This window comes from Tachyglossus aculeatus, chromosome 20 (assembly GCF_015852505.1).
Source record: "Tachyglossus aculeatus isolate mTacAcu1 chromosome 20, mTacAcu1.pri, whole genome shotgun sequence".
NCBI lineage: Eukaryota > Metazoa > Chordata > Mammalia > Monotremata > Tachyglossidae > Tachyglossus > Tachyglossus aculeatus.
In genome coordinates, this window is record NC_052085.1 from 1,777,986 (window position 1) to 1,802,332 (window position 24,347).

General features: G+C 51.3%; 1 protein-coding gene across 1 annotated transcript in view; it reads right to left on the bottom strand.

Annotated features, from left to right (window-relative positions):
- Window positions 1–536: 536 nt before the first annotated feature.
- ATP8A2 (ATPase phospholipid transporting 8A2) overlaps window positions 537–24,347 on the bottom strand; it is a 333,778-nt gene continuing 309,967 nt past the window's right edge. The window contains exons 34-37 of the mRNA XM_038762117.1: window positions 9,581–9,669; window positions 8,445–8,549; window positions 4,523–4,614; window positions 537–907 (exon numbers count right to left, since the gene is read on the bottom strand). Coding sequence (XP_038618045.1) covers window positions 810–907; window positions 4,523–4,614; window positions 8,445–8,549; window positions 9,581–9,669 — 384 coding nt within the window. The 3' untranslated portion in view covers window positions 537–809. The remainder of the gene's footprint in view (window positions 908–4,522; window positions 4,615–8,444; window positions 8,550–9,580; window positions 9,670–24,347) is intronic.

A 24,347-nucleotide genomic window follows, 5' to 3' on the forward strand; every position in this document is an offset into this window, starting at 1 on the left:
CTCCCAGGGGCCTAATATAGGGTCTAGCCTCCAGGAAGCACTCAGTAAGTATCATCGAGGGAGGCTGCCCTTGCCTCCGTTCCACCAGATCGTGCCGCAGGGTTGAGGCACGGGGGTGGGGCCTCTAGCCCAGCCCCACAGAGGGGAGTGGAGACCGATTAGCGTGGGTCGACTGAGAGGCGTCCCTTCCCTGGGGTACAGTGTGACCTCTGCTCCCCAGCTGAAAATGACTCTGCACTGCCATCCTGCTCTGAAAGAAGTTATGCCCAGGTTATTGGTCACCCTGTAGGGAAGCCCGAAGAACTAGAGACGGCAGAGAACCGTCCGTCTCTCGCTCACGTTCCCCACTGTTGGCCTTTTCTCCCTCTCCCAGGCCGGCCGGGAGAGCTGTGACTGTCCCTCCGCACGCGTGGGATTTTATCACCGCCCGGGCCAAGCGGTGAGGCCCTGTGCCCCGATCCCATCGGGCCAGGGCTTCTCCCGGCTTGGCCAGTTCTTCCTCCTCCTCCCACAACAACACGGTTGCCGTGAGGAGGTCGGGAAAACAGCGGCTTTAATCTCACACCTCACGGAGCACAGTCGGAGGCTTCGGGACGACACACAGAGGAGCGTGGCGGAGCGCTGGGGAGGGCGAGGGGTGCGGGGAACGGGGGGACACACACAGTGGACAAACGTACTGGCTAAGGCCACAGAAAAGAGCTGGCAGGGTCCGGCTCCTCCCACCCACCGTAGTCCAGGGCCTGCAGGTGATCCCTCTGGCTCCGGTCCCGTCCTCTCGGGAGTCGCTCGGGGCCGGTGGCGGTGGAGGCCTAGGCCGGCCTGGTTCTCTGTTTGGTGGTGTCGTAGGATCGGACCACTTCTGACTGCGAAACGACCCCGTGCTCCTCTTGGGAAAATGCGTAGCCATCTGAGGGAGCAGGGAACAAAGGGGAGGGTGAGGGGCTAGCTGCCGTTATCATTCCTCCCTGATTCCGCGGTACTGATTCAGCCCTTACTCCGGGCCAAGCGGTAGAGAAGCAGGGTAGCCGAGCGGGTAGCGCGTGGGCCTGGGTTCTAAATCCCAGTCCCACCATTTGCCCAGAGCCACACAGCGGACAAGTCGCTTCTCTGGCCTCCACTGTAAAATGGGGATTAAAACCGTGAGTCCCACCTGGGACGTGGGCTGTGTCCAACCTAAAAATCCCCCCAGCACCTGTATATACGTTTGCACATATTTATTACTCTATTTATTTATTTACTTTACTTGTACATATCTATTCTATTTATTTTATTTGGTTAGTATGTTTGGTTTTGTTCTCTGTCTCCTCCTTTTAGACTGTGAGCCCACTGTTGGGTAGGGACTGTCTCTGTATGTTGCCAACTTGTACTTCCCAAGCGCTTAGTACAGTGCTCTGCACACAGTAAGCGCTCAATAAATACGATTGATTGATTGATTGATGATTGACTGATAGTCTGTATCAACCCCAGCGCTTAGTATAGTGCCTGGCCCGTGGTAAGCCAAAAAGAAGACGGGACAGTCGGGGCAAACGCGGTCCTGCTCCAACACAAACGAGGAGGTGGGGCCTTTCTTATTCATTCATTCATTCACTCAATCGTATTTATTGAGCGCTCACTGTATGCAGAGCACTGTACTAAGCGCCTGGGAAGTACAGGTATTCCTGTTTTAAGTGAACCACACGTGAGGTCCATTGGCCTGTTGTCCCCAGCCCAGTCTTTGCATGGCCCAGAGGCCAGGGGGATAAGAACTTGCTTGTTCCCGGCACATTTATTGAAAGACTTCCAGCCTCTAGACAGAGGAGTGGGGAGGGAAGCACCACTTGAAACAAAACCCCATTGGAGTCTTAAAGAAAACCCTCCCGGGACTCCCGCTGGGGAACTTGAGGCCCTCTGGTTTTCCAGGGAAAGGTTTTGTCATTCAGGCATGTGATTTCTGTGAGCCCGCTGCTGGGTCGGGACCGTCTCTATATGTGGCCAACTTGGACTTCCCAAGCGCTCAGTACAGTGCTCTGCACACAGTAAGCGCTCAATAAATACAACTGAATGACTGCATCTCAGAGAACTCCCTGCAACATCAGGCTGGGCTAGTCTGATGCCAAACCCACTAGCTGCTGCGCCCTGCCATCCCACCTTGGACACCCTCCCCATCCCTCCTCCTCTCTTCTCTTCCTCTCCCAGGAAGACTCTAAGCTCCCCATGAGCAGGGGACTGTAGTACATCTCTCTTTTGCTTGCTGTGTGACCTTGGGCAAATCGGTGAACTTCTGTGCCTTTTTCATCTTAAAATGGGGGTTAAAATGCCCGTTGAGCACTTACTACTTGTCAAACATCGGCAAAGATACAACAATAATAATAATAATAATAATGGCATCTGTTAAGCGCTTACTATGTGCAAAGCACTGTTCTAAGTGCTGGGGGGATACAATGTGATCAAGTAGCAGCATGGCTCAGTGGAAAGAGCCCGGGCTTTGGAGTCAGAAGTCGTGGGTTCAAAATCCGACTCTGCCAGTTGTCAGCTGTGTGACTTTGGGCAAGTCACTTTACTACTCTGTGCCTCGGTTACCTCATCTGTCAAATGGGGATTAAGACTGTGAGCCCCCATGGGACAGACTGATCACCTTGTAACCTCCCCGGCGCTTAGAATCGTGCTTTGCATATAGTAAGCGCTTAATAAATGCCATTATTATTAAGTTGTCCCACGTGGGGCTCACAGTCTGAATCCCCATTTTACAGATGAGGGAACTGAGGCTCAGAGAAGTTAAGTGACTTGCCCAAGGTCACACAGCAGACGTGGCGGAGCTGGGATTCGAACCCCTGACCTCTGACTCCAAAGCCCCTGCTCTTCCCGCTGAACCAGCTTCCGAGAAGCAGCGTGGCTCAGCAGGAAAGAGCACGAGCTTTGGAGTCAGAGGTCATGGGTTCAAATCCCGGCTCTGCCAGTTGTCAGCTGTGTGACCTGGGGCAAGTCACTTCACTTCTCTGTGCCTCAGTTCCCTCATCTGTAAAATGGGGATTAAGACTGTGAGCCCCACGAGGGACAACCTGATCACCTTGTAACCTCCCCAGCGCTTAGAACAGTGCTTTGCACGGAGTAAGCGCTTAATAAATGCCATTAAAAAAAAAAAAAAACACACTGCTTCTCAATCAGGTCAGGCATAGGCCCTGTCCCCCACAGAGCTCACAGCCCCCATTTTACAGATGAGACAACTGAGGCACAGAGAAGTGAAATGACTTGCCCAAAGTGACAGCAGACAAGTGGCGGAACCAGGATTAGAAGCCAGGTCTTCTGACTCCCAAACCTGGGCTCTTGCGACTAGGCCCCGCTGCTTCTCCCTCCTCCTTAGCTGGGAGGCCCCACGTGGGACGGGGACTGTGTCTGACCGGATGAACTTGTACCTACCCCAGGATTTAGAACAGGGCTCTTTTAGACTGTGAGCCCGCTGTTGGGTAGGGACCGTCTCTATATGTTGCCTACTTGTACTTCCCAAGCGCTTAGTCCAGTGCTCTGCACACAGTAAGTGCTCAATAAATACGATTGATTGATGGATTGATTGCTCGGCCCTTACTAAGGGCTGAACAGATACCCCCGTTACTCCTCACTCTCGGCTTCAAGGCTGTCCATCCATCCCCTCGCCCCCTCCTCCCTCACCTCTCTTCTGTCCTTCTCCATCGCAGCCCGCCCCCTCCACTCCTCTGCCACCGCTAATCTCCTCCCCGTTAGGCCTCGTTCTCGCCCGTCCCGCCGTCGACCCCTGGCCCACGTCCTCCCCCTGGCCTGGAATGCCCTTCCTCCCAACATCCCAAACTAGCTCTCTTTCTCCCTTCAAATCCCTACTGAGAGCTCACCTCCTCCAGGAGGCCTTCCCACACTGAGCCCCCTTTTTCCTCTCCTCCTCCCCAACCCCTCCCCCTTACCTCCTTCCCCTCCCCACACCACCTGTGTAAATGTTTGTACAGATTTATTACTCTATTGATTTTACTTGTACATACTTCCATATTCCATTTATTTTATTAATTTGTTTTGTTGTCTGTCTCCCCCTTCTAGACTGTAAGCCCGCTGTTGGGTAAGGACCGTCTCTAGATGTTGCCAATTTGTACTTCCCAAGCGCTTAGTACGGTGCTCTGCACACAGTAAGCGCTCAATAAGTACGACTGACTGACTGAATGAATGAATATTCCCAACTACCTAATCTACCTGTTGACAGGCCTGGGAGTCGGAAGGTCGTGGGTTCTAACCCCAGCTCCGCCCCTTGTCTGCTGTGTGACCTTGGTCAAGTCACTTCACTTCTCTGTGCCTCAGCTACCTCATCTGGAAAATGGGGACTGAGACCATTGAGACCATGTGGGACAGGAACTGTGTCCAACCCAGTTTGGTTGTAGCCACCCCAGTGCTTAGTACAGTGCTTGGCACACAGTAAGCGCTTAACAAATACCATCAGTATTATTAGCGCAGTTTATGAAGTGGACCCTCCCCTTCCTTCCTCCCAACCCCCCATTCTGTCACCCCGTCCCCTCCGGTCACTTACGCGGCACGCCTTGCTGGATGGAGTGAGCCCGGAAGAGCGTTGGAGGGGTCTTTCGGCCGAGTCTCTTTAATAGGTGGTCCCGTTCGTTCACACTGCAGGTAACAAACTGTGGTTACTCTCATTGCATATCTCAAAGGTGCTTTTTTTTTTTTAATGGCATTTGTTAAGCGCCTACTCTGTGCAAAGCACTGTTCTAAGCGCTGGGGGGGGGATACAAGGTGATCAGGTTGTCCCACGTGGGGCTCACAGTCTTAATCCCCATTTTACAGATGAGGTCACTGAGGCGCAGAGAAGCAGCGTGGCTCAGTGGAAAGAGCATGGGCTTTGGAATCATAGGTCATGGGTTCAAATCCCCGCTCCGCCAATTGTCAGCTGTGCGACTTTGGGCAAGTCACTTCACTTCTCTGTGCCTCAGTTCCCTCATCTGTAAAATGGGGATTAAGACTGTGAGCCCCACATGGGACAACCTGATCACTTTGTATCCCTCCAGCGCTTAGAACAGTGCTTTGCACATAGTAAGCACTTAACAAATACCATTAGTATTATTATTATTATTATTAAGTGACTTGCTCAAGGTCACCCGGCAGACATGTGGCAGAGCTGGAATTAGAACCCAAGACCTCTGGCTCCCAAGCCTGGGATCAGCGTGGCTCAGTGGAAAGACCCCGGGCTTTGGAGTCAGAGGTCATGGGTTCAAATCTCAGCTCCACCACTTGTCAGCTGTGTGACTTTGGGCAAGTCACTTCCCTTCTCTGGGCCTCAGTTCCCTCATCTGTAAAATGGGGATTAAGACTGTGAGCCTGATCACCCTGTAACCTTCCCAGCGCTTAGAACAGTGCTCTGCACATAGTAAGCGCTTAATAAATGCCATTATTACCGGACACTCCGGATGCTGACATGAGTGTTCAGTTGTCCACCGTCCACACCACATCAAAGCTCAGAATGTCACTCGTCTTGAGTGACGGAGATGAAGTTGGGGTTTTTTTTAGGGTGAGACCCTCCAGACAATTTTGTACACAATGGAGAGCCACCGTTTTGGCACAAAAAAAACGTTCGCTCCCATTCTATCAAAACCGAGAAGCAGCGGTCGAAAGAGCGAGAGAATTCGGATTCCGGCTTCACCACCTGCCTTCTGGGCAACCTTGGGCGAGTCACAACTTATCTGGGCCTCAGTTTCCTCACTTGTACAATGGGGATTCAGTACCTGTTCTCTCTCCCTATTAGAATGGAAGCCCAATGAGGGGAAGGGATCTATCCCAGGGCGGACTACAGTGCTAGGCATAAAATAAGCACTTACCAAATACTACAGCTACTTTCAAGACCACCCCGGACAGAAGTCCGTTAGCGGTGGCAGACCTGTACCCAAGAGACCGCATTAGTCTCACGGCTTCTCCTCTGACTAGATGTGATTATTTGAAAACCAAATATGATAGAGTTGATTAAATGGCAAAGGGCCTCCAGCTCAATCTCCCTCTAGACTGTAAACTTCTTATGGGCAGGGAATGTGTCTGCTGATTCTGCTGGTACTCTCCCAAGCACTTAGTACAGTGCTCTGCACATAGTAAGTGCTCAATAGAAACGACCGACTGATGCAGTCTCCGAGTGTGTCCTGTTAACATCTTCTAATACTTCTAGCTAGAAACCTGAGAAAACACTATCTCTCACAACATTTAAAAAACAAAACAAGGGCCCAAGTCTCCTTGTTGGGCTATGGTAGTTGGGAGGGTCTACTACTTCCCTTATGGGAGACCTCCACCCAAAAGCCACACGTATGCAAAATTCATTTCAGGTTCCAAAAAGGTGGAGGGTTTTAAAGGGAGGGGAAGGAGAGTGGAGAGAGACTGCTGAAGTGTCTTAACTGCCTCAAAATGACAACTGTTTGGTACCAAGCTATCTTTTCAGCTTCAGATAATAATAATAATAATAATAATTGCATTTATTAAGAACTTACAATGTACCAGGCACTTTACCAAGTGCTGTGGTTGATACAAACAAATGGAGTTGTGGCTACCTCTGCGCTTAGTACAGTGCCTGGCACATGGCTTAGTGGAAAGAGCCCGGGCTTTGGAGTCAGAGGTCATGGGTTCGAATCCCAGCTCGGCCACTTGTCAGCTGTGTGACTTTGGGCACGCCACTTAACTTCTCTGTGCTTCAGTTCCCTCATCTGCAAAATGGGGACTAAGAGTGTGAGCCCCACGTGGGAGAACCTGATCACGTTGTATCTACCCCAGCACTTAGAAAAATGCTTTGCACATAGTAAGCGCTTAACAGATACCCTCATTATTATTTACCTGTATACATGTATATATGTTTGTACACATTTGTTACTCTATTTATTTATCTCTATATGTTGCCAACTTGTACTTCCCAAGCGCTTAGTACAGTGCTCTGCACACAGTAAGCGCTCAATAAATATGATTGAATGAATGAATGAATTTATTTTACCTGTACATATCTATTCTATTTATTTTATTTTGTTAGTATGTTTGGTTTTGTTCTCTGTCTCCCCCTTTTAGACTGTGAGCCCACTGTTGGGTAGGGACTGTCCCTATATGTTGCCAACTTGGACTTCCCAAGCGCTTAGTACAGTGCTCTGCACACAGTAAGCGCTCAATAAATACGATTGATGATGATGATAATGAGTTGGACACAGTCCCTGTCCCATATGGGGCTGACCTCGGTGGGGCTGGCCCCGCGGCCGCGCCCTGGCTAGATCCGACCCAGGCCTGGGCTCACAGTCTATTTTAGCCCCTTTTTACAGGTGAGGGAACCGATGTGCAGAGAAGTGAATTGCCCAGGGTCACCCAGAAGGTCACTGGCGGAATGTGGGACTTGTTCCCAGGTCACAGGACTCCCAGCCCTGCCTCGTTTCCACTAGGCCATTCTTTGGTCCCTTCGGGAAGATTAGCCAATCTGATGTTAGGCCGGGCCTGCCTGCTCAGGGGGCCTGGAGATTCTCCCGTTTCCCGGCAGAGAGCGGGGACCCCACCTCAATGCGGGGCTCCCAGACACATCCCCCAAGGGCAACGTGGGCTTCGCTTTAACTCTGGCCTGACCCTTGGCAGGCCGCTGCCTCCTCGCTGGGCACCTCTGTAATATGGGGATAAAATACCCATCCGCCTTTCCCCGTAAACTGCGAGCCCTCTGTGGGATGGGGTCCGCTTGTCCAAGCTGATTGCATTGTTTCTACCCCAGCGCTTAGCATGCGCTTATTGTAAGCGGACCCTCACTGCATCCGCCTGGAGAGGGCTGGGGCCCTTCGCCACTGTCAAGTGCAGTGCCCAGATGGACCACCCAGAAAAGCTGGGAGCAAGGAGAAGCGGAGGTGGGGGGGGGGGGGGGGGGGGGAGGAAATCAATGCCTGTGCTGCTGAGGAGAGGGAGGAAAGGTGGGTGGGTGGGTGGGGGGGAAGGCCGGGTTCCCTTACATCATCTCTGTGCAAACATTTCCAAAGCAAAGGGAATATGGCCAGAGGAAAACAGATGAATGAAGCAGAATGCGAGGCTCCCAAAGTGCAGTATTCGCAGGCTCCCCCAGCTAAAGCAAGTCATCCTCACACAGGGTATTGCTTCCCCACCTCTTTGGCCTGCATCAGCCTCTGATGCAGCGAACATTAGTCCAAATTCAGGACTTGACATCAGGACACCCACAGCTTCGAGGCCAGAAACTGTCGTTTCCCCCCGCCCCAAAACCCCGAGGATCCCCCCCAACTTTCCCTCCAACCCTGGCCCACGAGCGGGGCGACCGTGGATATCGATCAGCCGCCGATATCGGGAGACTCTCCTTCCCTGACCAGTCGCCACCTTCCCGGGGCCAGTACGGCATGGGTTTTACTTCCACAGAGGCGTCACACCCGAAAGGCCGCCCTGTTCCCCTTCCCAGTATCCACACCCGACTGCGATCGAACTGGATTTTGCCTGACCTCTTTCCGTTGCTGTCCCGCAGCGCAGCTCTCCCCAGCTCCCGGGACTTGGTCTCCAGCTCCTGAACCTGCTCCAGCAGGGTTTTGCGGTAGGTGTGTTTGGCCCTGGATCGCGACGGAAAGACGGGGCGGTAAGACGAGAGCACGAGACTATTTGTTCAGCAGATAATAAGGATAACTGTATTCGTTAAGCGCTTACTGAGTGTCAGGCACTGTGTGAAGCGCTGGAGTAGATACGAGATCATCGGGTCGCACATGGGCCTCACAGTCTAAGTAGGAGGGCCAAGAGGCACTGAATCCCCATTTGGCAGATGAGGGAACTGAGGCCTGGATTAGAACCCAGGTCCTCTGATTCCCAGGCCCGTGCTCTATCCACTAGGCTACACTGCTTCTAGGCCCCACCAGATTCTCCCCAGCCCCTTGCCGAGGGATGCAGGGGGCTCCCGGAATAATGGGGCACTGAGATCCCCTGGCTGGCTGACCAAGAGGCCCCTTCCAAAGCAGCCGAGAGCTCTAACAACAAAACACCCTGACTTTTTTCGCTCAGACCAAAAAGTTCCATTCCCACTCCAGACATGTTCTGAGTTGAAACCAGAAGCAGCGTGGCTCACTGGAAAGAGCCCGGGCTTTGGAGTCAGAGGTCATGGGTTCAAATCCCGGCTCCGCCAATGGTCAGCTGTGTGACTTTGGGCTTCTCTGGGCCTCAGTTACCTCATCTGTAAAATGGGGATTAAGACTGTGAGCCCCAAGTGGGACAACTTGATCAACTTGTATCCTCCCCAGCGCTTAGAACAGTGCTTTGCACATAGTAAGCGCTTAACAAATGCCATCATTATTATTATTATTAAACCAGTGACTCTCTCCCCTCAACGCCACCCCCCAACACTCACAATTTTCACCAAAGACCCATTGTTTTCTTGACGAGTGTCGGGTGGTCCCAGGAGAGCCCCTATTTCTACATTAAATGACCTTATGCTCGCCTCAGCCGGGGAGAGGTAGGGGATGGGACCCCCCTCCCCGCCCTCAACTCAGCCAGATCCTGTCCCGCTGTGAATCGTGACTCAGTAGCAAAGCAGTCCACCGAGACGGCCCCGTGTGACCCTTCCCCGACCCAAGGCTGCCCCAATTCCACTTACGCTCTCCAGGCCACGTCTTCGATCAGGCAGGTCATGGGCACCAGCAACAGACCCAGCCAGAAGTGTCCACACTGCAACACCATTCGTGCCTGCAAAATCAATCAATCAATCAATCGTATTTATTGAGCGCTTACTTTGTGCAGAGCACTGGACTAAGCGCTTGGGAAGTACAAGTTGGTAACATCTAGAGACAGTCCCTACCCAACAGTGGGCTCACAGTCTAAAAGGGGGAGACAGAGAACAAAATCAAACATACTAACAAAATAAAATAAATAGAATAGATATGTACAAGTAAAATAAATAAATAAATAGAGTAATAAATATGTACAAACATATATACATATATACAGGTGCTGTGGGGAAGGGAAGGAGGTAAGATGTGGGGGATGGAGAGGGGGACGAGGGGGAGAGGAAGGAAGGGGCTCAGTCTGGGAAGGCCTCCTGGAGGAGGTGAGCTCTCAGTAGGGCCTTGAAGGGAGGAAGAGAGTGAAAAAAAACAGGAAAACCCCAAGTCAAGGCCAACCTGCCCTGGCCACCTGGCCACCAAGTCCCCACCCCCGGTCCCAGCCCCTTCCTACACCCACGAACAGAGCACCCACGCAGCCACACCCCAGCAGCTGGCTGCTTCTCCGTAAACCCGTGAAGCAGTCGACGGGAAAGGTGCCAAACAATTCCGCTTCCCATTGTAAATGATGGAATGGTGACAGCACTGACTTCTGCAGCTTACCAAGAAATACTTTTACCTGCAACCATTTCTACAGTTGCTTGAAACCAGAGGGAAAAAGCTTCTGGGGCCATTTCATTTGCTATTTCTCCATGGGGGGAGGTAAGCCACGCAGGGGAAGTGAAAAGTGGTACCTTCTTGTTGTCTGAGTAATTTTTTCACTTAAAAAAAACAACAACTCTGCCTCCATTTATGCTCTTTCTGGCCTAGCTGGAGAAGCTTGCACTGGGGTCTCACGACTTTAATCATCAACAGCAGCAGCAGAAGTCCTTAGGAACCCATCCACTGGACTGTAAGCTCCTCGAGGAAAGGAATTGTGTCTTCTTACTCTGTTATCCTCTCCCAAGCACTCAGGACACTGCTCTCCGCCCACAGTAGGGCTGAGTGAATCCCCCCCGAAAGACTGAGAAAGCTGGAGTCCACACAATTTCTATTCCAGCCTCAGTGGTAAGCTCCAGAGGTAAAAATCTGGGTAAATTTCCTCACCTTTTCTGAGCCGGTGGAGATTGGGAGACACAGAGAAGCGGCATGTCTATCAGACAGAGCACAGACTTGGGAGACAGAAGGACCTGGATTCTCATCCTGGCTTTACCACTTGTCTGCTGTGTAATCCTGGACAATCAATCAATCATATTTATTGAGCGCTTACTGTGTGCAGAGCACTGTACTAGGCGCTTGGGAAGTCCAAGTTGGCAACATATAGAGACAGTCCCTACCCAACAGTGGGCTCACAGTCTAGAAGTGGGAGACAGAGAACAAAACCAAACATATCAACAAAATAAAATGGAATAGATATGTACAAGTAAAATAGAGTAATAAATATGTGCAAACATATATACAGGTGCTGTGGGGAAGGGAAGGAGGTAAGACGGGGGGATGGAGAGGGGAACGAGGGGGACAAGTCACTTAACTTCTCTGTGCCTCAGTTACCTCATCTATACAATGGGGATTAAGACCGTGAGCCTCATGTGGGACATGTAATGTTCAACCCGATTATCTTGGATCTACTCCAGCGCTCAGTAGAGTGCCTGGCACATAGTAAGCACTTAAATATCAGAAAGGATGGGAGTGGAAGGGCAGGGAGGGTGATGGTCCCGTAAGCTTCTCATAGCGCCGAATTTTGATTCAGAAAGACCTTCCACCACTCAGTTCTCAACTGAAGTAGAATATGGATCCAAAGTGTCTGAGGATTCAGTGTTTTTTTTCTGGTCACCCTGCACTCCCGGGATTGGCTGCCAGGAGTAGCACACTGTTTGGAGTGGTCAGATGAGCCTTTCCCAAGTTGTTACTCAACGATCGAGGCCTGGCTTGGCCTCCCCAGTTTGCTTTTCAGCTTTCTTGGGATTTTTCAACTTGGGCAAGGAGACCGCCGGAAACTTGCGGCCCACTCTGGAGTTAAACGGAAATTCTTTCCTGGAGTTGAAAATGTGACAATTCCCTTATAACAGGTGGGGCCCGGCATGTGTGAGAAGAGGAGAACTATCCCAGTCCCCGGCCCCACCCTGCCTTCGACAGGGCCCAGTGAATTTCGGCCACCTTCTCTCCTGACCTTCTCCCCACATTCGCTCCCCCCCAAGGGCCCTGGGATTGGGAGAAGCAGAGAGAGCCATGTCCGAGGTGGGTGGCTCGGGGCTCTGGGGCTCGGCATCCATCTGCAGGACCTCGGACCCGGTCCTCGCCGGGGCTGCCGTCACCTCGATGCTGAGGTGCGAAATAACTGTGCACGGTAGTCATCTCCGGGCTTGTTAAACAAAATAAACTCTCAGAGCTGAGCGGTCGGGAGAGCGGGCTGGAGGGAGCAGCTTGTTTCCTTCTGTGGCCAGAGTCGTTCATCACTTTGCTGTCACCTCATTCCAGAGAAGAATCGCCCTCCGGGCCTCTCGAGCCACTCAGCAGAGGAAGCTCGCCCTCAGATCTCTCGGGTGGGCAGGGTGCCGCCCTGACGCCCGCTGCGAGCGCGGGCCCCGGATGGACAATGGATGGGGACTCCACCTGGGACATGTGTTGGGGGCTGGGCTTGCGGTGGAGGAGGGGGCAGGAGGGCTATGCTGCACCATAATAATTGTGGTATTTGTTAAGGGCTTTCTATGTGCCAGGCACTAGACTAAGCCCTGGGGTAGAGAGAAGCTAATTAGGTTGGACTCAGTCCCTGTCCCACATGGGGCTCACAGTCTTTTCCCCATTTTTTACAGATGAGGCCCAGAGAAGTTAAGTGACTTGCCCAAGGTCGTGCAGCAGACAAATGGCGGAGCCAGGATTAGAACCCAGGTCCTTCTTACTCCCAGGTCTGTGCTCTCTCCACTACGCCACGCTGCTTCACGCTCCTTCTTTAGAGACAGTGGCCCCTCCCAGCGCATCTCTTTACACCCCAGCCAGTGCAGGTGAAACCTTTCCGGAGCACACATGGCTCGGATGAAGCCCTGGGCTTCCGTCATATGTAACCCCAGGGGATAGTCCAGGGTGACCTAGGAAATGTCTCATTTCCAGAAGGAAAAGAACCCTGAAACCCGAGAACGGACTTGGGACGTTTCTTCTTCCAACCATTGCGCTGCTGTGCTCTGGTTGAGGAAGCCTCAGGGCAAGGCTCCACAGAGCAAAGCAGGCCCTCTGCGACACCGAACGTGCCCTCCGACAGACTCCCCCCCACCCTCTTCAGGCAAGGAACAGCTCCCCTTGAAAAGTGGCTTGGTCGGCGTGTGAGTGGCCTCCTTGGCTCCAGCCTGACGCCCCGGCTCACCTGTCACACCAGCTGGCCACACACCCCCCCCCCGAGGCTCCCCGGCCCTGATCCGGAGCAGCAGGGAAGTGGAGGGGAAAGGGCCCCGGCTGTCTGTCCGCTTCAGCTTGGCCAGCTGCAAGTGAAACAACAGCCACGGCAGTCCCCAGCCCGGCCCGCTATGGAGAAGGTGCCATTTCCAGAGGGCTTCACCCCCTCCTGAGCTCGGCCCCTCCCATACCCTCTCCTGCTCTCAGCATCCCCAAGCACGCTGCGACGAGTCCTCCTGACTGCGGCCCAGACCGGAGGCCCCGGGATCGTCTCCTTCTGGCGCTGGGCCTGAAAGGAAGGTGGACGGAGAGAGGCTAAAGGCGAGAGACGAGGAAGAAGTCCGGCCTGTTCGGCGAGTGTCGTGGGGAGTTGAGATGATCTGACTCTTCACAAGTTGGCCTTAGAGCCCGAAGTGGCCGGGTTCCGGCCAGTCGGCTGCCCCGGAGCGGGTGCCGAGCCCCAGCCCCGATGCCGCGGCCCACTCTCGTCGCCCCACTCTCGCCCCTCGCCACAGAGCGCCAGCTCATGCGTTGGCAGACTGGATCAGGCTGACTTCCCCACGCTGTCATCGTGACGACTTCCTCACCGCCGCCATCCGTTCCATTATCACCCTGCCAACCTCCGCCCTTTCCTGGGTTCTTTAAGCCACAGACCATCCAAGAATTCTTCCCTAACTTCAGTAAGGCAGCCCAGAGGAACACCTACACCCCTCTCGGTTCTCCGTCAGGCCCCGTCACCCAACTAAGCAAACACAGCTTCCTGCTCCGTCAATCAACAACTCGGACTCTTCTTGCCATAAGACAGGGCGGAGGCTAACAGCCTTTGAAACGTCCTTTGATTTCATGGTTCCCCGTGGCCATTTAAGCCCCTTTCCCAAGTTTCATTTGCTGCTGGGCCCCAGACAAAGAAACATGCCACCCTTTTGGCACTGCCCCAGAGGGCACCAGGGGGTCCCAAAACAAGAAAGAGAAAATTCCCGGGAATCGGCAGCGGGGACTCTCAGGGACTGCAAGCCTCTAGGTGAAGTGGGGAGAAGACAGATGAGGAAATACCCACACGAGCCCCAGAACGGCCCCTCACGATCCCCCCCAAATCGCTCTTGACCAGCTTTCCCGCGGCCCTTCTGTTTCTGCGACCAAACTCTAGCCTTTCCTTGCCGGCGACCCGAAGCCGACCCCGACCGCCTCACCCGCTCTCCCAGGCCCGGGCGGTGTCCCCACGAGAGCCGGTCCTCGGCCGATCCGCAGTAACGGACGGAAAGTCTGGGTGATGAGTTACCTGCCGCCCGGCTCTCCCCTTCCATCCCAGGCAGCCGTAACTCAGCTTTAAGGCCCGTGTCCTCTTGGGTGTGAAAGTGAACCCCGCACTTGGGGAGATGAAATACAACCCACGTGTGGGGGTCGACTTACAGGGGCTGGGGGGATCCATAACTCTGGAATTTCCTGGCTTTGGTCCGGAGAGTTTTCCAGATTTAATGTTTCACTAACCTCATTTTTTTTCATCAGCTAGCTGGGCTTTGGATTTGCTTTCCCCAAAGGCTTAGCTTGCATATTTCCAGGTTGACTACCACGCACAAAGCTGTCCATTCCCCCTACTATCTACTGGTCCATCACATTTCTTTACTGCTACCCTCCTGGATCTCCATCTTCTCGGGGCCTGGAGAATGAATTCACTGGCTTTTGACTTCTTCTTCCAGATCACTGGGGAAAACATGAAATGAAACAGACCCTCGTGGCCCTTCAGATAGACGTTCCCTGACATTTTCCCTCTCAATATATCCTGCTTTACCTCTCAATCCTCTTCAGTGCACTCAAGTGGGAATGTTCCACTAGACTAGCTCTCAAGACCAGCACATCATAGGCACTTGAGGTTTCTAACCCTCATCCTCAGCCTTTATGGACCCAAGTCCACTCAACTGTGCCTTCAGTGAGATATTTAGCTATTCCCTCCTGATATATTCTTGCTACCACCTGTTATGTCCATGGTCTTCCTCTGGCTCCCCCTGTTTATAAGTAATTTAGATCTGCTCATCTCCCTCAGTAATCAATCAGTGGGATTTGAGTGCTTACTGTGTGCAGAGCACTAATAAGTACTTCAGAAAGTGCAGTACAACAGATCCGGTGCACGCTCCCTGCCACAAGCAGCTTAAGGTCTAGAAGGGGAAACAGACATTAATATAAATAATCTATAATATTTAAGTCACAGATATATACACAAGCACTTGGGCACTTTGTAGGTTTCTATGCTCCTTGAGGACACTTGTTTCTGCTGTACTCTTTCAGATGGTGTTTTACACACAGGAGTCGCCCAGTAAATATCATTGATTGATCGATTCTCTCTCTCTCTCTAACACACACACACTCACCATTTCCTCCAGCCACATGCCTCGGATGCAGCTGGATGCAGTAATACCTGCTCTCACATCAAATAGATGTAAGACTTTATACGCATCAAATAGATGGCTATTTTCAGGGAGGTGTAGATTTCCCCTCTGACATTTGCCCCACTGTTTTGCTGGAACAAAATAAATTCTTCAGGAAGCCACCCGATACGTCTTTCTTCGCAAAGGCTGGAGCCTCACAAACTCCTCTCCACTTCCCTGATTTCCTAACCGCAATTGTAAGTGACTGAGTGAATTCTTTTACTAATAACTCCGGGGCCTGGCTGGCAATTTTTTAGAGCCGATGATCGAATGTTTCATTTTCCCGAGCCCTGCACTCCTTTCCGGAGATTTGCCCTCCGTCACGGTACGGTAACGAGGGTCTGCGGTGGATGAGAGCATCTGGTGCTTTATTTTTCTTGTCAGAGTTCATAAATGCCGCCATTATCAAATGTTCAATTTGTTTATCTAGTCTCCAGGAGACTTGCTTTCTCCCTAGACCTTTTCAGCCTCAGGACGGTGTTCTTCCATTGTGAGTGTGTGTGTGTGCATGCCTGATCTTACTGTCTGAAACATCTTTATCGGAAAGCAACACCCCAGGCAACGGTAGCTTAATTCTCACCTCTGACTCTCCCCTCCACTGATGACTGAGTTGAATAACTGTAGTAATTCCAATCCGCCCCTCTCAGAAACACTCCCTCTCAGGGGTGGAGAGTTGAAATCTTCTTCCCTCTTCCTGGCCCAACTTAATTTTCCCTGAGCTGCAGGCAGGCAGCTGGAGGGGCAAATCCTAATAATAACTGTGGTATTTGTTAAGCACTTACTATGGGCCAGGAACTGTACTAAGTGCTGGATCATTCCTCTGACAGACCCCACAGTCATTGTAGCATTGGGGAGGGGGTGACAGGGCACACTGGCCCCGGCAATGCCTCTGGTGTCCCAGCTCGAGAGAGCCAGGGTGGACGGCCATGGGGTTTCTCTCTCAAACAGCAGGGAAAAAGGCCCGGCAGTCTCTAACTTTCATCAAGTCTACCTAGAATCAGGCTAAAACCCTTCACTTCTTTGTGATGTTCTGTCAGTCCATCTGTCCACTGGCTCCCCCAAATTATCTACAATCACCTGGACTCTTCAGGCCTCTCCAGCCAGCTACTCCAAGGCCATGCAGCTGTCTGGATTCTGGCCTCCTCTGCTCCCCACCGCCCGTGCTGGCTCCCACAGGGGGAGTCTGAAGAAGCTGCGGGGCAGTGGGGAAAGACACCCAAGGGAAACCTCAGAATTTGGCAAGAAGGAGACCAGGAAGAAAAGCATCCCAAAAACGCCAGGGGAAGACCATCAAGAAATAGACCCAGGGCCAGAGGGATTCTTCCGGGAACGCAGTTAGCCTTCCAGGAAATATACAATGCACTCTCTAGGCCCACCCGGAGGAAATATACAATGCTCGGCCGGCCCCGCTGTGCCCCACTTAATTCATGACCATCCTGGGGCCTCGGCAACACCAGGCTGGATACTGCCTTACTTCCTTCAGCTTCATTTTAGGGAGATTTACTGCGTTCGCTTTTAAGGGCCACCGGGAGACCATCCCTTTGGGGCCCTGATGTGTAGCTCCACTGAGGCCAATTTCCCGGAACTCCTCAGCGCGGGCTCAGCAGTCCTACGCCTACACCTCTGCAATGAATTACTTCCGCAGACACCCAGGCTAAAGCCTCCCTGAATCCCTCCCCGTAATCCCCACCATCTGTTCTGCGTCCCGGCCGGGGCCGACTCTGGGAACGGGCCGGGCTCTGACGGCGGCATTCCCTCAGATGAGCAAACATGCAAGCCCCGGGTCCGGCTGCCCTGTGATTTCAGCTGAGAACGCCGGATGTGGAACGCGTTCTCCTCTGAGCCGTTGGCCGGGTAGAGGAAGCACCTGCTTAGAAACTGTCCAAAGCAAACGTGCTCAAAGCCTTGACTAGGATTGGGGGTGGACAGCGGGGCCGGCCGAGCGGGGGATCATTCCACTCATCGGGCTTTTCTTGGATAGAGCTGTATAATCAACTGTAGGGCCAGTGACTTATCTGGATGACTCTGTATAAACGTTGGGGTCTGTTCCCCCTTTCCCCTCCGGATTGTAAACTCCCTGTGGGCAGAGAACCTGTCTTGGGCTTCTGCTGTATCATCCCACACTCCTAGTACAACGCACTGCACTCAGTGGATGCTCAGTAAATACTGTTACTGTTAGAGACCTATTCCACCTTCTAAAGTCAATCAATCAATCGTATTTATTGAGCGCTTACTGTGTGCAGAGCACTGTACTAAGCGCTTGGGAAGTACAAGCTGGCAACATATGGAGACAGTCCCTACCCAACAGTGGGCTCACAGTCTAGAAGGGGGAGACAGAGAACAAAACCAAACATACTAACAAAATAAAATAAATAGAATAAATAGGTACAAGTAAAATAAATAAATAAATAGAGTAATAATAGCCTTAGTGTTGCTTTGGTTTTTTGCCCCTTATTTCCTGCTGATCTCTGGGTCTCTAAGCTGTCTCCGCTCCAGCACAATGCCCTCCTGTGTCTAAACCAAAAGAAGAGACGAGAGCAGCCAGGCAACGTTCACCTCTGCCCCAACACACAAAGTGAACTGCATGTTCAAGAAGGAGATCTAAGTCCAGGGCGTCCGTTTTCAAGTTTTGATGTTACAGATGGAAGTAAAAAGGCCTATTGGAAATAATTTATTCGCCCACCGAGGCCCTGAAGCTCTTCAAGCCACCTGGACTATCCGCCTCCCAGTTTTTGCAGCTGCTGCTGGACCTCGGGTCTGGTGGAAGGGCCTTTGGAAGTTGCTTGTTCCAGTCAGGGCATCTGGGCTCTAAGCTCGCTGTGGGCAGGGAGTGTGTCTACCAACTCTGTTGTATTGCTATGTTGTACTCTCCCAAATGCTAAGTACAGTGCTCTGCACATAGTAAGAGCTCAATAAATACCACTGATTGATTGGGCTCACACTTTCCTCCCTTCTTGCCAGATGACAAAGGATCAGAGGAGGATTATTTTCAAAGCTTTCAGTCTGCTGAACAGATCAATAAGGTGAAACAAATGGAAACGACCGAGGCGAACTTCCCTCAAAGACTAAAAGGAAGAGGATGCAGTCTAAACCACCCTTTCCTCCCCCACCCCACCTCAGCAAAGTGGTGGGGGAGCTGAAGTCCTTGACCCCTCCCGGCAAGCAGTGAGGAAACCGAGGCCTTCTCAGGCTCCCATTCAGGCTGCTGGGGACGGCCAATGCCCTCGATCCCCTCGGAGTCTTGGATGGCAGTCCTGGCTTGGAGCGACCCTTTCTCTTGGTGCTTGGCACAACGATGGGGAACTTAATACATTAACAAATTTATAAATAACGAATAAATTAATAAATAATAACTTAATAAATAAGTTAATTTAACTCAATAAATTCCATCAGTCGACGCATCAAATCCAGAAAGCCTGGATAGTCCGGCGGGGACTCAGGATCAGCGTTTCCAGAATAACTCCCAAGGCCGGCCACCAGAAGAACACAAACATCAACTCTGATACCCGACTTCTTGTTAAGACCCGCAGGACTATGGACTCACAGTCCATCTGCTGAGAAAGCCAAAATCTGGCCAGCGTGCCCAACCGGGGCTACTCCGTAAATGCCAGAAAGGAAGGACTCGCCAACATATCCAAGAGTTTTCTCTGGAAAAATGGTGTTTCCCTCCAGAGGAAACAATCCAGAACATTTGTGTCTTTAAACCCCAAAAGACTAGATCGCTGGAATCCAGACTCTCAGACGGATAGGGGGAACAACACTCTGTAATATCGCAATAGCAAATGAGAGTGCTGTTCTCCACGAGACCTGAGAAAGGCTAACGGCAGGACGAGAAGAATGGAATCAGCACAAATGGCTCCAACAAAACATTTCAGACATAGGTGCCATCTTTCTCTAGGAAACTGTTCCAGTCTTGGATGGACGGTGGCCTGTCACGGCAGACCACCGGAGCCCCTCTAAGCAGAAAGCCTTGCCACTGCTGGGAGACTAGTGGGTAGAGCACGGCCTAGGAGTCAGAGGATCTGGGTTCTAATCCCAGCTCTGCAGCTTGTCTGTTGTGTGACCTTAAGCAAGTCACTTCGCTTCTCTGGACTTCAGTTACCTCCTCTGTAAAATGGGGATTAAGACTGAGCCCCACGTGGGACATGGACTGTGTCCAACTAGCTTGTATCTACTCCAGCGTTTTGTACATTGCCTGGCTCAAAGGAAGAGCTTAACAAATACCAGAAAAAACAAAAACAAACAGTCTTCAGCCACTAAGATTGGCTGAAACCAGAATCCCTGTCAGTTCAGGAGCCCCACCTTCAATCTGCAGAATCAGTGGTTCAGCAAAGGTCTTGACAAATATTTAACGTTCAATCTTCCTTTCCCCATAGCAACCAGAATAAAATTTTTCATCGAATTTGCTGGCAACGGAAGGAAGTCAGGTAGTTTGGAGGGCCCGCTGTTGGGTAGGGACCGTCTCTATATGTTGCAAACTTGTACTTCCCAAGCGCTTCTTACAGTGCTCTGCACATAGTAAGTGCTCAATAAATACGATTGAATGGATGAATCAGTCAATCTTAATACTGTTATTCTGCTAATATACACACACATCACCACCTGAGGAAGTTTTCATGAGGTTAAAAAAACAAAACAATCCAGCAAAAGCAAACTATGCTTTGGGGGTCATTCTTACAATAAAGAGTTTTTAGGAGAAAGGTTTATTTTTCGAAGTCTTCATCCATGCTAAATATATTAAGATTTGGTGAAGCTCGTTAGGCCAAAATATTAGAACAAAAAAAGATGTTGATGCTATCAAATTTTTCTTTTCACTGCCAAACGTTGCTTTCTTGAAGGTAAAAACAAGTTCTTTGTTTAAAAAAAAAGTCCAGGGTTCTTCTCATTTCCAGTATTGGGAAAGCGATTTTGCAATGCATGAATTTTAATGTAAACCATTAACAATGATAGGCATTGCCAAAGTAATTTTTCTACAATATTTAGCACAGTGAAAAGATCATAGGCTTGGGAGCCAGGAGCCCCAGGTTCTATAGCCAGCTCTGCCACTGGTCCGCTGTTTCACTGTGGGCAAATCGCTTGATCTCTCTGAGCTTCAGTTTCTTCATCCATTAAATAGAGAGACGTTACCTTCTCTCTCTCTCCCTCTCAGACTGTGGGACTCACAGTCCCCCCTGGCCTGTCTGAATTATAAGTGCCTAGGACTGTGCTGGGCATATGACATAATAACAACAACAATAATAACAATAATTATTATTATTGTGGTCTTTGTTAAGCACTAGGTCCCAAGCACTGTACTAAGCTCTGGGGCAGACCCAAGGCACGGTCCCTATCCCAAACTGGGCTCCTGATCTAAGTAGAAGGGAGAACAGGTATTGAATCCTCGCCTCTCTTCTCCCACCACTCCCCAGCTCATACTCTTCACTCGTCCCAGGCCAAATTTCTAAGGATACCTCACTCTCCGACTCTCCCACTTCCGTTTCCTCAGTGACAGTATTCCCTAAACTCTTTTCCCCACCAAATCCATCAGACCACAGCTCTCCCCACCTTCCAAGCCCTCCTAAAATCCCACCTCCTTCAGAAAGCCCTCTCTAATTCACATCAATCAATAGCATTCACTGAGCACCAACTGTGTGCACCACACTAAGCACATGGGAGAGGACAACAGAATTAGTAGACATGAACCCCGCCCTCAAGGATCTTACAATGTAGTGGAGCAGAAACTAAAATAAATCACAAACAACATCTCAATTGCGTCAAACCAATCTCCATCCTTTTAATATACGTATATTTTAGTCCCAGCCACCAACCCTGAGGTACCTAAAAATGCTTTTTATTTACATAATTATTTGTTTGCTCCATTATTTACTCACTCTATTTCATCCTGATCTATTTGTCCTGATTCCTGTTTTATCCTTGTTCTTCTTCTGGCTCCCACTATTTGTAAATAATTGTCTGTCTCCCCCATTAGACTGTAAATGTTTTAAAGGCAGAAAATGCATGTCTTGGGGCTGTCGGTATTCTCTAAAATGCTTATTATTGTGCTCAGTACTCTAAGTGCTCAATAAATACTTCTGACTGACTGTTTGAAGTCCAGAGGTTTTAAACAAGTTGCCGAAAGTCACCATCTCATGATAGGTCAGCGGCAGAGCAAGAATTAAGCTTGGGCTTCACGAATGCCAATTCTCTGCACTACCCACTGGATTATTAATAACAACAGTGCGGGCTGGCCTTTTTGCTTCAAGAGAGAGGCGAAAGAGAAAGGGAAGAGGAGTTTTAGTGGGCCAGAAGTTGGAGCCTCCGCAGGGTTATGGGTGGCAGAGTTTCTGCAGTAAGGGCTGTGCCTGGGATTACTGCCGTTGCGTTTCAGCCATTCTGTGCAGATCGACAGGGCCGAAGGGATTTCTACGGGCAGGCCTGGGCCACGGGAGGGCAAACATGGCATCATGGCCCATTTCTGTCTCCCTTGCCGCCTCCCCGCCCTCCCGGGATGTACATCTTTTCCCCCCACCTCTGTACCTTCCCTCAGTCCTGATTCTGTGCAGTTCTTTTCGTTTCAAAAGTTTGGAAAGGTCAGCAGATCTGGGGGCTGTTTCCCTATTTTCCTCTTTGGGTCCCCCAGCCGCCCCGTCTCCCAGGTCCAAGAGGCTGGCCCACTCGGTCACTTGTGGAGCAAAGAGGCTCCCATTCGGCCTGTTACATTGGAAATTTCCAGAGGGCAGAGGGCCAAGTCACTCAACCGTATTCGCCCGAGGCTAAGTATGGCGCTCTGCCCACAGAAGGCGCTCAGTACATACCATTGACTGGTTGAGTGACTTGGCCGGACTCAATCTACTCGGGTCTCAGGGGTGCAGCCTCTTGCACTGGGACAGTGTGTGGTGGGTTGGACACATGAAGAACAAATGTGAAGACAGCAACCACCCACTTCTTGGAAACGCTCCCCCTCCCAGCCGCTATGGGGGTTATCTGGCACGGAAGACGCAGCTAAGTAACATCAACGGCAGCAAGCTAGAAAAATGCTACAAAGTGGCTCTCCGCCCCGAGTCCTGCTGCTTGAACTGCCTCCAATAACTGTTTACAATCCTGTATCCAGCTCAGACACTCCACGGCCTTGTTTCGCCGGAGCAAACAGCTGGCTAGCAGGAGGAGAGCCAGCCGCCCGCCCCACCCAGCGACCAGAAACACGTGCTAACTCTGGTCGGGGCCTTGGAGAGCTGCCTCGCCGTAATGAAATCCTCTTGTCAACTTAGTTCTACTTTGCTCACATCCCCTGGAACCCAAACGTCTAAAGAGCTCGTCTCCCTGTCAACAGCTCTGACTCCCAACTAACGTACCAAGTGCCAAACGATGAAACTGGAAGCTTTGGAAGGAGAGGGTCTGGCCTCTCTCCAGGCCTGGGTCCTGCACAGATGCGGACAAAGGATCTGATGTCCGAAAAGTGGAACTTTACGGACTTCAGTCACCGCATTAGATGACGTGTTTTCCACGATGGCAGGGGAGTCTCCCGTCCAGAACAATGGATGAGTCCGGTCCTAATCAATCAATCCGCTGTTTGTAGAACACCATACTAAGAGCTTCGGAGGGTACAGTACAGCTAGTAGCCAAGATCCCTGTCTTCAAGGAGTTTACACTCTAACGTGGGAGATACATAGGCTGAGTGCCCGTTTCCCGGACAGCCCTTTGCTCAAGGGTTTTTGATGTACGTACGGAGCTACTTCCAAATAGCTACACATTTCACATTGGCTTGGATGCCATTTTCAGCTCTGAATAGGACTGGGAAGAAAAATGTTGGGAAAGGCACGGCGTCACCTTTATCCCAATAACAGAAGCGTGGGGGGGACGAAGGAGGTTGAATGCCCTCTTGGAATTGGCAAAGGGGGTGAAGTCATTAGCTTTATGGGCTAGTTGGGATTCCTCCACCAGGGCCCCCCTCCCTATCTCTCCTGCCAGGTAGTGACAGCGTGAAAGTGGGGCTGCTAAGAGGGTGGCTCCACTTCGATAGTTTCCTCCCCTGCTGGAAAGCCACATCCAGACCCTTTCCAGCTTCGAGTGGGTCGGGCTTTCTCTGGCCCCCGGCTGCGGGTGGGTCGGGCTTTCTCTGGCCCCCAGAGTCGGGCTCTCCATGGCTGGATTGGGGGGTTTTCTCTCCTATCCAGTGCTAAGCGCTTAGTACAGTGCTCTGCACACAGTAAGCGCTCAATAAATACGATTGATGATGATGATGGGGCAGGGTCTCTTCACTTTCCAGCCAGACGACCCGTCTCTGCCTCTCTCCTGTCTCTGTGTCCCTAGGCACCCTTGCTCGGCAGTGTGGAAATACAAGACTTTAAAAAAACAAGGCTTTTTCGCTTTTTTTCGGGGTGGGGGTGGGGTCGGGGCGGGAAACATACTTCCTTCTCTTGCACTACTCTGATCAAATAAACCATGAAATAAATATTTTCCACACTACAAATATAGCACATATTTCTCCTCCTCCACAATGTATCACATCATCAACCCCAAACAGCCGAGGCCAGCTTCTGGGAACAAGCCTTTCATGGTGGTACATGATTTCATGGACAAATAAACAAATTGAATAAAACCCGTGAAGAGCCGGTTTCCTTTCATTCCAGTTCTGTCGCCTCTCCATTCTGCTTTCCCGTCTAGGACAAGAAAGATCAGTCCAGGCAATCTCTGCAGGGAGATTAAGGGCATATTAGCCCGGCTCAAGGAATGTCACTGGCTAAACTTGCTGTTCGCCTCTAGCCAAGGGGGCTACCCAAAGGAACAAGTAGGTGGGGGACTGTGGAAAGGGAAGGGATGGGTAACTCGGAAAGGGGCCACCAGGCTGATAAATAGGCAACAATGCCAAGGCCCT